This window comes from Myotis brandtii, unplaced genomic scaffold (assembly GCF_000412655.1).
Source record: "Myotis brandtii unplaced genomic scaffold, ASM41265v1 scaffold510, whole genome shotgun sequence".
Classification (NCBI taxonomy): domain Eukaryota; kingdom Metazoa; phylum Chordata; class Mammalia; order Chiroptera; family Vespertilionidae; genus Myotis; species Myotis brandtii.
Window position 1 is genome coordinate 229,323 of NW_005369443.1, and position 12,983 is coordinate 242,305.

The 12,983-nt window shown below is 49.4% G+C and overlaps 2 protein-coding genes across 2 annotated transcripts in view; both read right to left on the reverse strand.

Annotated features, from left to right (window-relative positions):
• NSUN5 (NOP2/Sun domain family, member 5) overlaps positions 1 to 131 on the reverse strand; it is a 9,445-nt gene extending 9,314 nt beyond the window's left edge. Inside the window, exon 1 of the mRNA XM_014548498.1 lies at positions 1 to 131. Coding sequence (XP_014403984.1) covers positions 1 to 83 — 83 coding nt within the window. The 5' untranslated portion in view covers positions 84 to 131.
• A 4,174-nt stretch (positions 132 to 4,305) lies between these two features.
• The window catches only part of TRIM50 (tripartite motif containing 50), an 8,947-nt gene continuing 269 nt past the window's right edge, over positions 4,306 to 12,983 (reverse strand). Inside the window, exons 2-7 of the mRNA XM_005877195.1 lie at positions 11,902 to 12,380; positions 8,795 to 8,890; positions 7,737 to 7,967; positions 7,610 to 7,632; positions 6,218 to 6,342; positions 4,306 to 5,264 (exon numbers count right to left, since the gene is read on the reverse strand). Coding sequence (XP_005877257.1) covers positions 4,675 to 5,264; positions 6,218 to 6,342; positions 7,610 to 7,632; positions 7,737 to 7,967; positions 8,795 to 8,890; positions 11,902 to 12,300 — 1,464 coding nt within the window. The 5' untranslated portion in view covers positions 12,301 to 12,380 and the 3' untranslated portion in view covers positions 4,306 to 4,674. The remainder of the gene's footprint in view (positions 5,265 to 6,217; positions 6,343 to 7,609; positions 7,633 to 7,736; positions 7,968 to 8,794; positions 8,891 to 11,901; positions 12,381 to 12,983) is intronic.

The following is a 12,983-nucleotide window of genomic DNA, read 5'->3' on the forward strand; positions in this document are numbered from 1 at the left end:
CTAGCGTACACCAGTCCTTTGATGGAGCCCTGGCGGCTCTCCACACCAGCCAGCACGGCCGCCGCCGCCGCGTACAGCGCCATGCACCACTGCCGCGCGCCTTTACGGTTCTGTCGCAACGTCGCGGCCGCCCCAACTTCCGGGGTTAAAGGGCGCAGAGGCGGGGCACCGGAAGCCCCAGTGCCGTGGGAGTCTCCCAAGGCGGATGTCCGTATGTTAGAGTAGGGAGGCGGGCCCTGGGAGCGCATTTCTCCACTTCTTGTTAGGGTTTCACTTTTTTTTCTTTCCATTTTTGCCCATCTAATAGCAAACAGTGGGATTTTACTGCTGTTATTAAGGTTGAATGTCTTCATACTTATTGGTCATTTGTACTTCTGTTATCATAACACTAGAGGCCTGATGCAGGTTTTGTGCTAGGGCTGGGGCCTGCTGCGGGGCCACCTCTGCCTCCGCCGCCCCAGCTTCTTGGGGAAGGTCGTCCAGTCTAATTAGCATATCACGCTTTTATTATTATAGAGGATATTAATGTGTTGCCCTGGAAGTCAGCTCACTCTTATGCCATCTTTCTCTTAGTGCCCTTTATATATTAACATTATATACTGACAACGTAAAAAACATTCAAGCCTGTAGAGAATTTTTGTGAGTTTATTTGAGCCAAACTGATGACAATTGCCCAGAAGTAGTCTCAGTGGATTGAGAATATGCTCCAGAGAATGGCAGTTTTGCAGTTTATTTTATACATTATAATCATAAGAGGAAATATAAGTGGTTTACATGAAATCCATTGATGATAGATTAGGGAGGCAGGAGAAAGCAAAGTGGGGAAACCTCTGGGATTGGGTAAAAAGTAAAATGATAGTAATTCTGAAACAAGTGTATGTGTATTGTAGAATTGAGCAAAGAAGTAACTATATTTTGTTGAGAGCCAGGCTTTTTAAAAAATATATTTTATTGATTTTTTACAGAGAGGAGGGGAGAGGAAGAGAGTTCAAAACATCGATGAGAGAGAAACATCAATCAGCTGCCTCCTGCACACCCCAACCTCCTGCACACACCACAACCAAGGTACATGCCCTTGACTGGAATCGAACCCAGGACCCTTCGGTCCGCAGGCCAATGCTCTATCCACTGAGACAAACCAGCTAGGGTGGGAGCCAGGCTTCTTGCAGTGAGAGAAAGGAGCTACATATATAAAATGGTGAAAGGCAAGAATTATACAAAATTTTCTCTAGTCTGTCCACAGGAAGGATATTCTCAATAACACTTTAGTGGCAATGACCACACCTAGATTCCAGATCTTGGGTTCTAATATCACTTCCCACTAAAAAGAATCAGGGGTCCTTAGCAACATGGCTGAGTGCAGGGCTGGGCCTGGGAGAGTAACCTGGACCATCTTGTGCCAGAAGTAAGAATGTGCCCAAAGAATGGCAGGCACAGAAGCCAGCTTGAAGGAGCTCCCACTGACCAAATCTGGTACAATCTGAGCATAAAAATAAATTATGATAGTAATGGATTATAATTCATTAATAAAATCAGAATCCATAGATTCATATTGACAGAAATAAATAAAAGTAGAAGGAAAGGCCCTTACAATAAAATGTTAAGTAATAAATGCAGAAGGAATGATTGTTTTAAAATCACTATATGGCAATCATAGCAGTAATTTGATTCAGGCAAGAGCCATCAATTACTATAAGAAACAGGTTACTTTATTTAAAACAAAGTGGGGAAAGTAACTTACAGTAGAAAAAGTTGGAGGACATGTCCAGGACTTGGTGATCAAAATTAACATTGCCAGCCCTAGCCAGTTTGGCTCAATGGATAGAGCACTGGCCTGCGGACTAAAGGGTCCTGGGTTCAATTCCAGTCAAGGGCACATGCCCAGGTTGTGGGCTCAATCCCCAGTAGAGGGCGTACAGGAGGCAGCCGATCAATGATTCTCCCTCATTATTAATGTTTCTATCTCTCTCTCCCTCTCCCTTCCTCTCTGAAATCAATAAGATATTTTAGGGAAAAAAGTAACATTGCCAATATGGGAGCAAGTCACAATCTCCGACCAGTTGGTAGCATCACTTTCGCAGTATTCCTGCCATCTATGCATAACCAGAATCAAATGAGGTATTAAACACACCCAAATCGAGGGACATTCTACAAAATAATTGGTCCCATCTCTTCAAAATGGCAAAGTTGAGAGGACAAAGAAAGACTAAGACTGACCCAGATGAAGGAAAGCTAAAGAGACATGACAACTGAAATGTAACTAGTGATCTTGGATTGGATCCTGGACCTGAAATAGTCTTACAACAGAGGACAAGGAGGACAATGGGTGACATCTGAATAATGTCTGTAGGCTGGATAACAGTGTTTTATCAATGTTAATTTCCTGATTTTGACACATTTGCATTGTGGTTATATAAGAGAATGTCTTTGATTTTAAAAAATGTTTAATTAAAAAAAAAAGATCTTGCCCTGGCCTAGCCGGTTTGGCTCAGTGGATAGAGCGTCAGCCTGCAGACCACAATGCGTCCCGGGTTCGATTCCGGTCAAGGGCACATGCCTGGGTTGTGGGCTCGATGCCCATTGTGGGGTGTGCAGGAGGCAGCTGACCGGTGATTCTCTCTCATCATGGATGTTCTATCACTCTCTCCCTCTCCCTTCCTCTCTGAAATCAATAAAGATATTTTAAAAAAAAAGATCTTTTGATTGCAAACACTAACTCTGGCTAGCCAAACAGAATTTATTAAATAGGTGTCTGTCTGAAGGCAGGAAGATGCACACAAAAGAGTAGTTGAGGACATTTTAAAGAAGGGACTGGTTAGAGTTAAGAGAACTTACAGGGGATGGTGCAGTACTCAGGGCTAGCAGCAGCACTATTCACCACCAGGCCTGAGGAACAAGGAAAGAGTAACAGAAGGAGGGAGCCACCTGCCAGGACTCTTAAGTAGAGGGAAGCTGCTAACCCATAGCCCAGCAGGCAGGAAACCAGGAAAATAAATACGTACCTCAAACCCCCTCTCCTGCCCTTGGATCTCCTGCCAGTCCTTCCCATCAGCTGAGCCCAGCAGAAGCCAAAGAGTTTTGTGTTCCATCAGGGCCAGCCTCCCAGGACACAGAGCAGGATGAAGAAGAGTGGAGAGTGGCTTTGGAGGGGTGACACTCCAGCCCGGTCCTAGGACTGAAGGAACTGCTGCATATCCAAAAACAAGGTCTGAAAGGTTTCAAGCACACAGCACCCAGGGCCAGCGCCTGGCAGATTCAGCCAGTAAGATACAAACACCATTTGATTCAGACAGTTTATTACTTACATCGAAAGCAGAAGGAAAATTAGCCAAAAGTGCCAGCTCCAGGTGGTCCTTGTTGTACACACAAAAAAGGATGCCGTGGAAACCAAAGGGTTGATGACTGCAACACCAGTTGTGGGATATGCTGTTGCTGAGGAGCCAGTTCTACACTCCGCTAAGCTGTTTTGTAGTCTGCAACTCTACTTGGAGGGAGATGGAGCAAAAAGCCTCATTCTTCAGCAGAGCCTAGGAGGTGATATCTTCTGATAGTCTCCTGTGAGATAAGGAGGTGGGTGGACATGGCCTTGAGGTAGCACCTCACAAGCCTCCCATCCTCTCTGTTCCTGGAGGATCACTCAGGCTGTCGGTCAAGCCTTTGCCTGTGTGGCCTATGTGGATACTTGCCATGGCACCATAATGGAGCTCTTCCCCATGGAAGGCTCTCAGGTGGCTTCACAGACCTCAAGTCTGGGGAGCTCTCTAAACTTTTAGAGCCTAAAGCACCAGGTCTCAGGTGACTGGGTCCTCAACGATGTTCTCTCTCCCAGTGTTCAGATTCTTGGGAGAGACACCATCAGTTGTGGCCAGGAGCAGGCTCACCATGAACATTCATGGGCTCTGGCCTCCCTCCATGTGCATGGCAGCTTTCAGGGATGGGCTGAACCCCTGACTGGTTCCAACTTGCTTCTGCTTTAAAGTAGTGTCATTTCCATCTCATCTCACAGAGAGGGAAGTCAAGAGAGTCTTTAAGGACAGAGCAGTGATGGAATAGTTGATGTGACTCTAACCACAGAACAATGGGCAGTGGGTAGAAGCAAGCTCTGGCCCCACTAGAGGTTGGAGACCCAAGAATAAAGCAATTCTGTACAGTAACTAATATTTGCAAATCATTTAAAGAGAAATATGGATGGGAAGGCAGAAGTGGGTAGAGGTGAGCAAAGGGCAGGGAAAGGGGGAATACCTGCAATTTTGTCAACATTAAAAATAAAAAATAATTTTTTAAATAAAAAGAAATAAATAATGTAAAATTTCTTGTCTTTGAAGTTATTTTAAGTTCACAATGATAATGAAAAATTATGTATGGGAATGTTTCCACCCTCAGTTGGAGGAGTAAGCAACAAGCATGGTAGGAGGGACCAAGGGAAGCCCAAGGCCCAGTTCTGCTGGTTAAGAAGCAGGTTAATAATCTAACAATAGGTAAATAAACATGCTGTTCGCTGATGGGGAACTGTGGTCCTTTTCTCCATATCACTAAATGTTTCCAGGGTCACAGAGGCATGAAGACCTTCCAAACAGTAAAGATGTAATCTCTGTTTGCTGGACCCAACAGAATCCCTGGAGTCCCCATGCCCAGATGGGAAGGGCCTGTGAGCAGGCAGCCCCATGAGCACCCCTACAGCTTGGTGGGCTGTGGAGAGCTGAGATGACTGGGCCCGCTGGGCGGGGGCAGCACCATGGGCAGTGAATTGCTGCCCCTTTCATGCCAGCATGTGTCCAGGATGGGGTAGAGCTTGCCCTGGAAGTCAGCCTGGAATGTGTAGAGTGGTCGCAGGTCATCTGGGCGGTCAGCATCGAAGAAGGTGAGCTCTCCCTGCTCATAATGCAAATAGACGCCAATGCGGTGGGGGTGTCCGGCCACGGGCAGGGGCACCCTCGGGCAGCCAAAAGCCTCATACACCCGGCCCTCCTTCAAGCCAATGAGCCACATGCCATGCTCTGGGGACTTGCTCAGCTTGCCCTTGCGACTGGCTGTGCCCTTGATGACTCCCAGGCGCCAGTCACTCTTGATGCCCACCACCACCTCCCAGTAGTGGCGGCCACAGGAGAAGCCCCTGCTGGCCAGGACACAAGTGCTGTAGTCAAAGCGCTCAGGCTGGCTGGCGCACCGCTGGGCCAGGAGCCCACACTGCACCACTGTGTTGCCCTTGGAGAGTTCCAGGAGTGGGTGGGCTGTGGTGGGATCCAGCTTGAGAGACTCCGGGGCTAGGAAAGATCAGAGAAGGCATTTTTCAAAAGGCAGTAGACCCTGCCCCAAGGAAGGTTGATTGGAGGCCCTAGCTCCTCAGAAGAGGAACTGCACTGGCCTAGAAGGGACCAGGCACAGAATAGGCACCCTTAGAATGTTGGCTGAATGAATGAATGAATGATGCCTGCAGGGTAGAAAAAATAAACAGCTGTGAGCCAAGGCCTTCTTGTAAGGGACATGGTACAGGCCTGCTTCAGGTGGAGGCGCTGATGGAAGGACCTGGAAGACAGCCTGTCATGTGTGGTCCACAGCTAAACTCCCCAGGTTTTCTGGAGAATCCATAACAACTGCACTTGGTTTCTTTGATACCCTAAGCAGCCTATTCAAGGACAAACTCGCAACTGACCTCTTTGCTAGCTGCCAGCTAATCAGTTTACAACAAAAATGTGCAAACAACATTCAGAGTTCAAAGAACATGGTTTTTTTTCTCTCCCCCCCTTTTCTATTATATAAACCCTGTATGTCTTTGTTGGATGAAATCAGTCTATTGATTGATCGCCTTTATGTGCCAGTAATGAAAATGTTAATGAAATGTCTGAGTATTTTTTGACAAAGTAACAGCTACATTTATTAAGCACTAAACTACACACACACATACACACATACACACACATACACACACGCACACACATATACACACCCATACACACCCATACACACATACACACACGCACACACATTTATAAATATCAGCCTAGCAAGGTGGGGGTTAATAGCCCTTTACAGGTGAGGAAACAGAGACTCAGAAATTATAGAACTTGCCCAGTTAGTAGGAGATGGAGCTGAGTTTGACCCAAACTGTTTGGTGGAACCCCATTCCCGTTCTCTCCCCACTAGCCCATGCAGGCCTCCCAGCTCTCTGTACTTTATACCAGCAGCCCTCAGAAATGAGGATGGGATGGGGCCGCACCTGGCAGAACCTTGCGGAAGAGCCTTTTCCACACAGTCAGCTTGATGTCAGCCTGGTGGAGGCCTGGTTTGAAGGAGATGGGGTTGAACGTGCTTTCCAAAGGTCGGGCCGGCTGGAGCTCTGCCCTGGAGGCAACAGGGTGCAGTGTTGGCAGAGCTGCGTACCATGCACCTACCCATAGGCAAGTCCATTACAGTTCAGCAGGCTGTGCACTCAGGATGCCCATCATTTCCTCCCCTCCACCTCCTTCTCCGAGGACCCGCCTCCTTCCTGGAAGGGGAAATACTCTACATCAGTGGTCCTCAAACTGCAGGTCCTAGACCAGTAGCATCACCTGGAAGCTTGTTAGAAATGCAAATTTTCTTGGGTAGCACCCCAGACCTGCTGAATCAGAAACTGAATACTGGGGCCCAGTGATGGTGTGTTAATGAGCCCTCCAGGCGATTCTGGTGCATCCTAACATTTCAGGACCACTTCTCTGTAATGGATGACCCAGATACAGAGCCAATCAGATTCTTTGTCCATTCATTTAAACCAATGCTCCCAATCAAATTGTCCCGGAAACTAAAGAAAATCTGAGGTCCTGGCCAGGAAGCTCAGTTGGTTGAACATCGTCCCAATATGCCAAGGTTACAGGTTCAATCCCTGGTCAGGGCACACCAAGAATCAACCAATGAATGCATAAATAAGTAGAACAACAAACCGATGTTCCTCTCTCCCACCCCACTTATTCTCTCTCTCTAAAAATCAATCAATCAATAAATGTTGGGAAAAAAAGAAAATTTGAGAAAACAAGGAGACTCATAAATGGGGTACGAGAAAGGCTCAGAAACTGCATGGACTATTCACTTGTTGGGACTAGACATGGATCCAATCCCTTTCCACAAGCCAGAGCGCAAATGTCAAGCCCCTCATTCTGACCATTCTCCCACCTTATTTCCCGTGTCAATCTGTGCATAATTCACAGTCCAGCAATACTGAACTTCTCATAATACTCCCAAGTCCACATACTACTTTGCCCCTTCAAGTAGTATGGCTTGGCTTGCATGGCAAACTCCTGTCCTCTCCCTTGTCAGCTACCCCACCCATACACTGTCTTTGCCAATCTCCCTCCACAGTCACCTCCTCCTCTGTGTATTTCTGTCGCTTCTATTGTTCTAGGTACCCACCACGACGTAACCACAGTTCACTGGCCACCTCCCACCAGTCTGCAAAACCCCTGAAGGCAGGGACCTGACTTCATCTCTGTTTTCCCTGGCCCCAGTATAGAGCCAGATGTTGCCAGCTGCTCCTGAGGCACTGGTGACACTGAGGGGAGGAACTCATAGAGAAGAGATGCCTGTGCCCGCAGCCACCAGACCCATGCTGAGAGCATCCTCCCAAAGTTATTACCTGGAGGCCATGGAGTGGTACTTCTGGAAGACAAGAGAGAGGTAGGTTAGGGCATGGCAGAGGCTATGCAAAAGCCCTTACTTAGGAAGGGGAGGCTCTTGAAGCCCTGGGGGCTTTAGCCACTCACCCGGATGAACTCATGGTGATTCTCATTACCAAACTGCTCCAGCACACACTTGGCTTGGACCAGCCGCTCCCGTGTGCTGTGAGCCTGCTCCAGCTGCATGTCCAGGGAGGCCACGAGGCCACGGGTGTGACCTTCCACCCCTTCCAGGCAGCGGGCCTTCTCCTCGTCCACTAGGTGGTGCAACTCTTGGAACTCACGGCGGATCACCCAGCTGAAGACATCGGATTCATTCTAGAACAGGGAGGGCCTGTCATGGCTGGTACCCAAGTCCCAGGACTGAATCCTGCCCACCCCTTCACACTGTGCCTGGAGGCCCCATGGGGACCATGGGAGTGGGCAACAGTTGCAGGGCAGAGGCAGGGTCCCCAGTTCCCATTTCAAAGCAGTGGCTCTGCTTTCGCCATCTTAACTATTATGTGTGCAAGTAAGATTTTGCTTTATCACAGGGTTTTAAAACTGAAAAAAAGTCTGAAAAGCCCCAGGAGAGCAGGATTTGGAGTGAGATAGCCAGGCTTCCCGTGTGACCTCGAGTTTATCTCCATTGATCGGGGTGATGCTGCCTCCTTCTCAAAAGTGAGGGATATTCCGGGGATACCACTGCTGTTTCACAATCACCTGCAGGGCCTGGGCTCCGCACCTCCCAGCCCCAGTGTGCCTCTCACTGAGGAAAGTCAGACAGCCAAGGGGAGCTTCAGGCCTTTCCATGCCTGAGCTGCAAGGTACTGAGAAGGCACCACACAGACTGTCAAGGTCAAGCAGACACGAGAGGCAGGGGCTGGGGCGTCATGCCCACACTTTGGGTGTTTACCTCTGGGACTTAGCTTCTGGCTTATCTCAGTCCCAAGGACTCCAGGAATACAAGCCAACTTAGAGGCAGTCCTGACAACTGGGTTGAAGTCCCCTGAGATTTGCACCTTCCCCACCCTGCCCTGGCATGCTTTGAATGCTGGCTTTATATGGAAGGCATGGATTCCTGTAAAGGACAAATGAGAACTGGGCTCTGTAGGAGAGGGAAGGTGGCTGGTCCCAGCGTAGGGGCAGAGGGAAAGGGCACTCACAACAATCCGGGTCCTATTGTTCACCAGCTTGCCGATATGCTCATCCACCTTCTTCTGCTCCTGCTTCAGGTCAGAGATGAGGGTTGCAAGCTCCTCCTGGAGGCAATGTGCCATGGCCCCCGTGAGTGGCTGACCCCTTTAGGCTCTTAGCTCCTTGGGGCCAGCCCTGGGCCTCACACTTCTAGGGAGCATCCCAATGGCCACTAGCACTCCCAGTGCAACCATTTAGGCACCAGAGCTACCCAGGTGCCCTTGACCTCAAAATAATTACGATTATTCAAGAATGTTCCACACAGATGGCAGGAACTGCCCAGACAGCAGAGGAACTCTAAGTCATCCCTCTCCAAGACATGGAGAGAGATGCTAAACATGTTACAGCCACCTGGAAGTCACCACACAACATTCAAGAGAGGTGATTGCAGGTCTCAAGCCAATACTCCCTGCATGGAATGCTACCTGTAGGGTACCCACCAGGTAAACTCTCCAGTCACCAGGAGGTCCAGAATCAGTGGGCATTTGATCAAGAGTCATTACAAAAGGCCTGTCCCCAAGTGAGGCCAGTAGTGCATGTGGTGGCCCAGGTTATACCTGGTGAGTCCCCAATACCTTATAAAGATCTGAATCCATCCCTGGCAGGTTTGATCTGAGCCTAGATTTAGGGGCTCCCAAGGGTGAAATAAACTCACTTCTCCTGGGATGCTCTGGCCCCAAATCTGATCTATCCTTAGGAGTCCAAGCAGGACCACCTAGACCACCATCTAGGCTGCACTACTTGACTAGGGCCCTGTGGGTTTATGCCCATGGTGTGTACTGACTCTCGCTTAGAAGGTTCCCACAGAGAAGTCACCCACAAGAGCCTTTCAGAAAGGGAGCTGGGTAAAGAATAAATGGATACAGAGACCTTGCTCTGAATAAGGAGGCATAAAATTTCACAGCAACCCAAGAAAGGGCATTCCAGTGGTAACCCTCATGAGGCAGAGAGATATGGGACTAGTTCTTTCTCAGCAACTGGGCCACAGTGAGGGGAAACACAATTGTGAAAATAAAGTATCTCAAGATCTCAATCAATAGGAGAAAACAGGAAAGCATAACAGGGATCTGATAAAGAAACATAATTGAGTCACATCACACAGAAGAATCTTGGGATTACAAAAAAAACCCACATCCAAAACCAGGACCCAAGCTGGGCCCTGACTCTTTGCCAGAAATGATGAGCAAGCTCCCAAGTGTTTCCTTCTCTCCCGGGCAGCCACCTGCTAATAAAACATGGGTTCCATTTCATTATATTACAATTGGATGTCCTCCTTCCACACTTCCCCAAAACTACTCTTGCCAAGGTAACCAGTTCTTACTGTTAAAGCTGACACTCTTTTGAATCCTCAGCAGACATTTCACACAAGTGATCTTGTTCTGGTTAAAATGCTCTGTTCCTCTGATTTCCAGGAAGCCACATGCAGCCAGTGTCCCTGCTTCCTCTGTTGATTCTTTCTGTCCCCTTCCTCGGGGTTCTCTCCCTCCCCAAACCTTAAACCCTGGTGCTCCTTGGAGCATCATCAGTGTCTTCCCTTATCACTCTGCAGACTCTGACTCCCAATCTCTTATCCCCAGCCTTGCTCTCCAATTTACCCCTTTGGCAAAGGGATAGGACTCCATCACAACTCTGCTTAAAAACTTCCAGTGCCCAAACCACACCACCATGGTTCTCTGAACAAACTACAAATCTCAACACGTGTCACACAGGTCTTTCCATGACCTGCCCCATCTGGCTCCCATCTCGCTCTCCCTTGGGCTTAATGCAATGACTTATAAATCCTCAAATGTGCCATGCTGTTTGCCTCCTGGGCTTTTGCATGTGCTGTCATTGTGTGTGTATGTGTGTGTGCTCATCATTTCTGGCAGTGCTTTCTTGGAATGCTTTTCCTCCCCTTCTTTTCTTATCTCGTACACTTGGAATGCTTTTCCTCCCCTTCTTTTCTTATCTCGTCCTCCTTGTGATTCAAGTCTTGGTTCTGTAGTCTATTCCTCCAGGAAGCCGTCCCTGCCCACCTGAGACCATGCAGGAGCCATGTTCCAGGAAGTCTCACCTGGAGACTATTTAACTTTGACGACAGCCCCTGACACACCAGACATCCAGACTGTGAACTCCCGCAGGGCAGCGTGCTGTATGATGGGCACTAGCACATCACCTAGCACAGACGAGATGCCCAGTAAATGCCTGTGGGGAGGCGGGGCTGGCGGATGACCTGGCTGGCCCTGCCTGTTTCCTACTTGTCTCCCAGGGTTGAAGGAGCAAAGAGATGCTGCCCAGAGCACTTAGCCGCCTGCCTGCAGATCTCCATGTTCTTTCTTTTCCTGACCACCTCACTATTTTTTTTTGTCATTCCTCGAGTGTATGCCCACTTCCCCTCCAATACCAGGCCACAAACCCTATAATAATTCACTTCCAAGTGCCCTTCCTGCCCTTTCTTGATCTGTTGGCAGTGCGAAGAAAACTGGCCTTGGTTTGAGTCCTAGCTCTGCCAGCCAAGCTGTGTGACCTTGTCTGAGCCTGTTTCCTCGTTTGCAAAATATAACAATCCTTCACAACCTTAGATCAACATATTAACCTAAGATGGTATCACTATTGTTGTTGTTGCTATTATTATTATTATGTTAAATAACGATCTGCTAGACCTGAGGCAAAGGTCAGGAGGGCAGGAATCCATTGATTCCACAAATACATTTTGAACGTTTACTAAGCCAGGCACGGCTCCAGGCACAAAAATACCCCAGGGAACAAAACAGAGTCCCTGTCCTCATGTGCCTGAGAGTGCAGTCCCAGGAGCGTTCAAGAAACCAACCAGAGCTACAAAGACCAACAAAGCCGAGACGGGCTGGCACGTGACGCAGGGGCTCTCCAGCTTTAGAACCACTTTAATCCCCAGCAGCTGCTCAGAACGTGAGGGACGGAATGAATGCCTTGAGTTCTGCTCCAGGACAGGGCTGGAGAGAACTCGCTGTCCCAGGACCCTTCTGCGCCGGGCGATGGCGCCAGAGAGCGCAGAGGCTGGGTTCTGTGGGCCCCCCGGGTGACCTGGCTGCCGCCCCCCAGCAGCCTCGGGGCCCACCTTCATGCGGCTGTAGACGGTGGAGACCGGCGTGACCTGGTGGTGCTGGTGGGAGCCCAGCAGGCCGCAGAGGCCGCAGATGAGCTCCTGGTCCTTCTCGCAGAAGAGGCTGAGCGGGTTCCGGTGGTGCGCGCAGACCTTGGGCTCCGGGTCCCGCGGGAGTCCCAGGGCTTCGATCACCCGCGCCAGGGAGACGTTAGGCGGGGAGCGGCTGCCGTCCACCTCCTGCCGGCACACAGGGCAACGCAGCTCGGAGTCCAGGTGGCAGAACAGGGACAGCAGGCAGCCTTTGCAGTAGGAGTGGCCGCACTGCAGCATTAGGGGCTCCTTGAAGACCTCGAGGCAGATGGGGCACTGCAGGCGGTCCTCCAGCTCCGTCATGCTCACCAGCCTCGCCATCCACCCTGCGGGCCGTCGTACAGGGGCCTTTCTGAGCGGGCTCCCTCCACTCCCTGTGCCCACAATTCCCTGGAGGGGGCCTGGGGAAATTAGAGGCCTTACAGACTCCAGTCCTGGATTCCAGTCCTGACCCTCTATAATCTTGGGCCTGTTTTCCGTCTTTAAAACAAAGGGTTTAAATTGGGGGTGTGTGGGGTGTACTTTGAGATAGATGATTCTAACTTATTTAAACTCAGATTTGGAGGTAAACATGGAAGGGGCCATCTGCAGCATCATTTAGATGACACAAATAATGCGAGCTCCAGCCTCGGCAGGTGTCCTGACCTGGAACTGGACAGCAAAAACAAGCAAAGGTGCTTCCCACCTTCTAGATAAGTGTTCAAATTGGCGAGCAATGTTGGAATCATCGTTATAATAGAGATTCTTGAGTCACCCCTTCCCACATCTCCAGTGAGACCCAGAAATCTACATTTACATTAGACACTCCCAGATCACCCTAAAGCAGAGTTCTGTCTTAGAACAACAATGTTCTGGAGAGTCTGGGACTTAGGAAAGCTGTATCTTAATCTCCCACCCTGTTCCTCCTTGAAAACTGATTGGCTCTGAAAGACAGAAGCACCGAGCTAGAAGTCGGCAGCAGACCCAAGAAGAGCCACTCCCCCCCCCCCCCCCCCCCCCCCAAC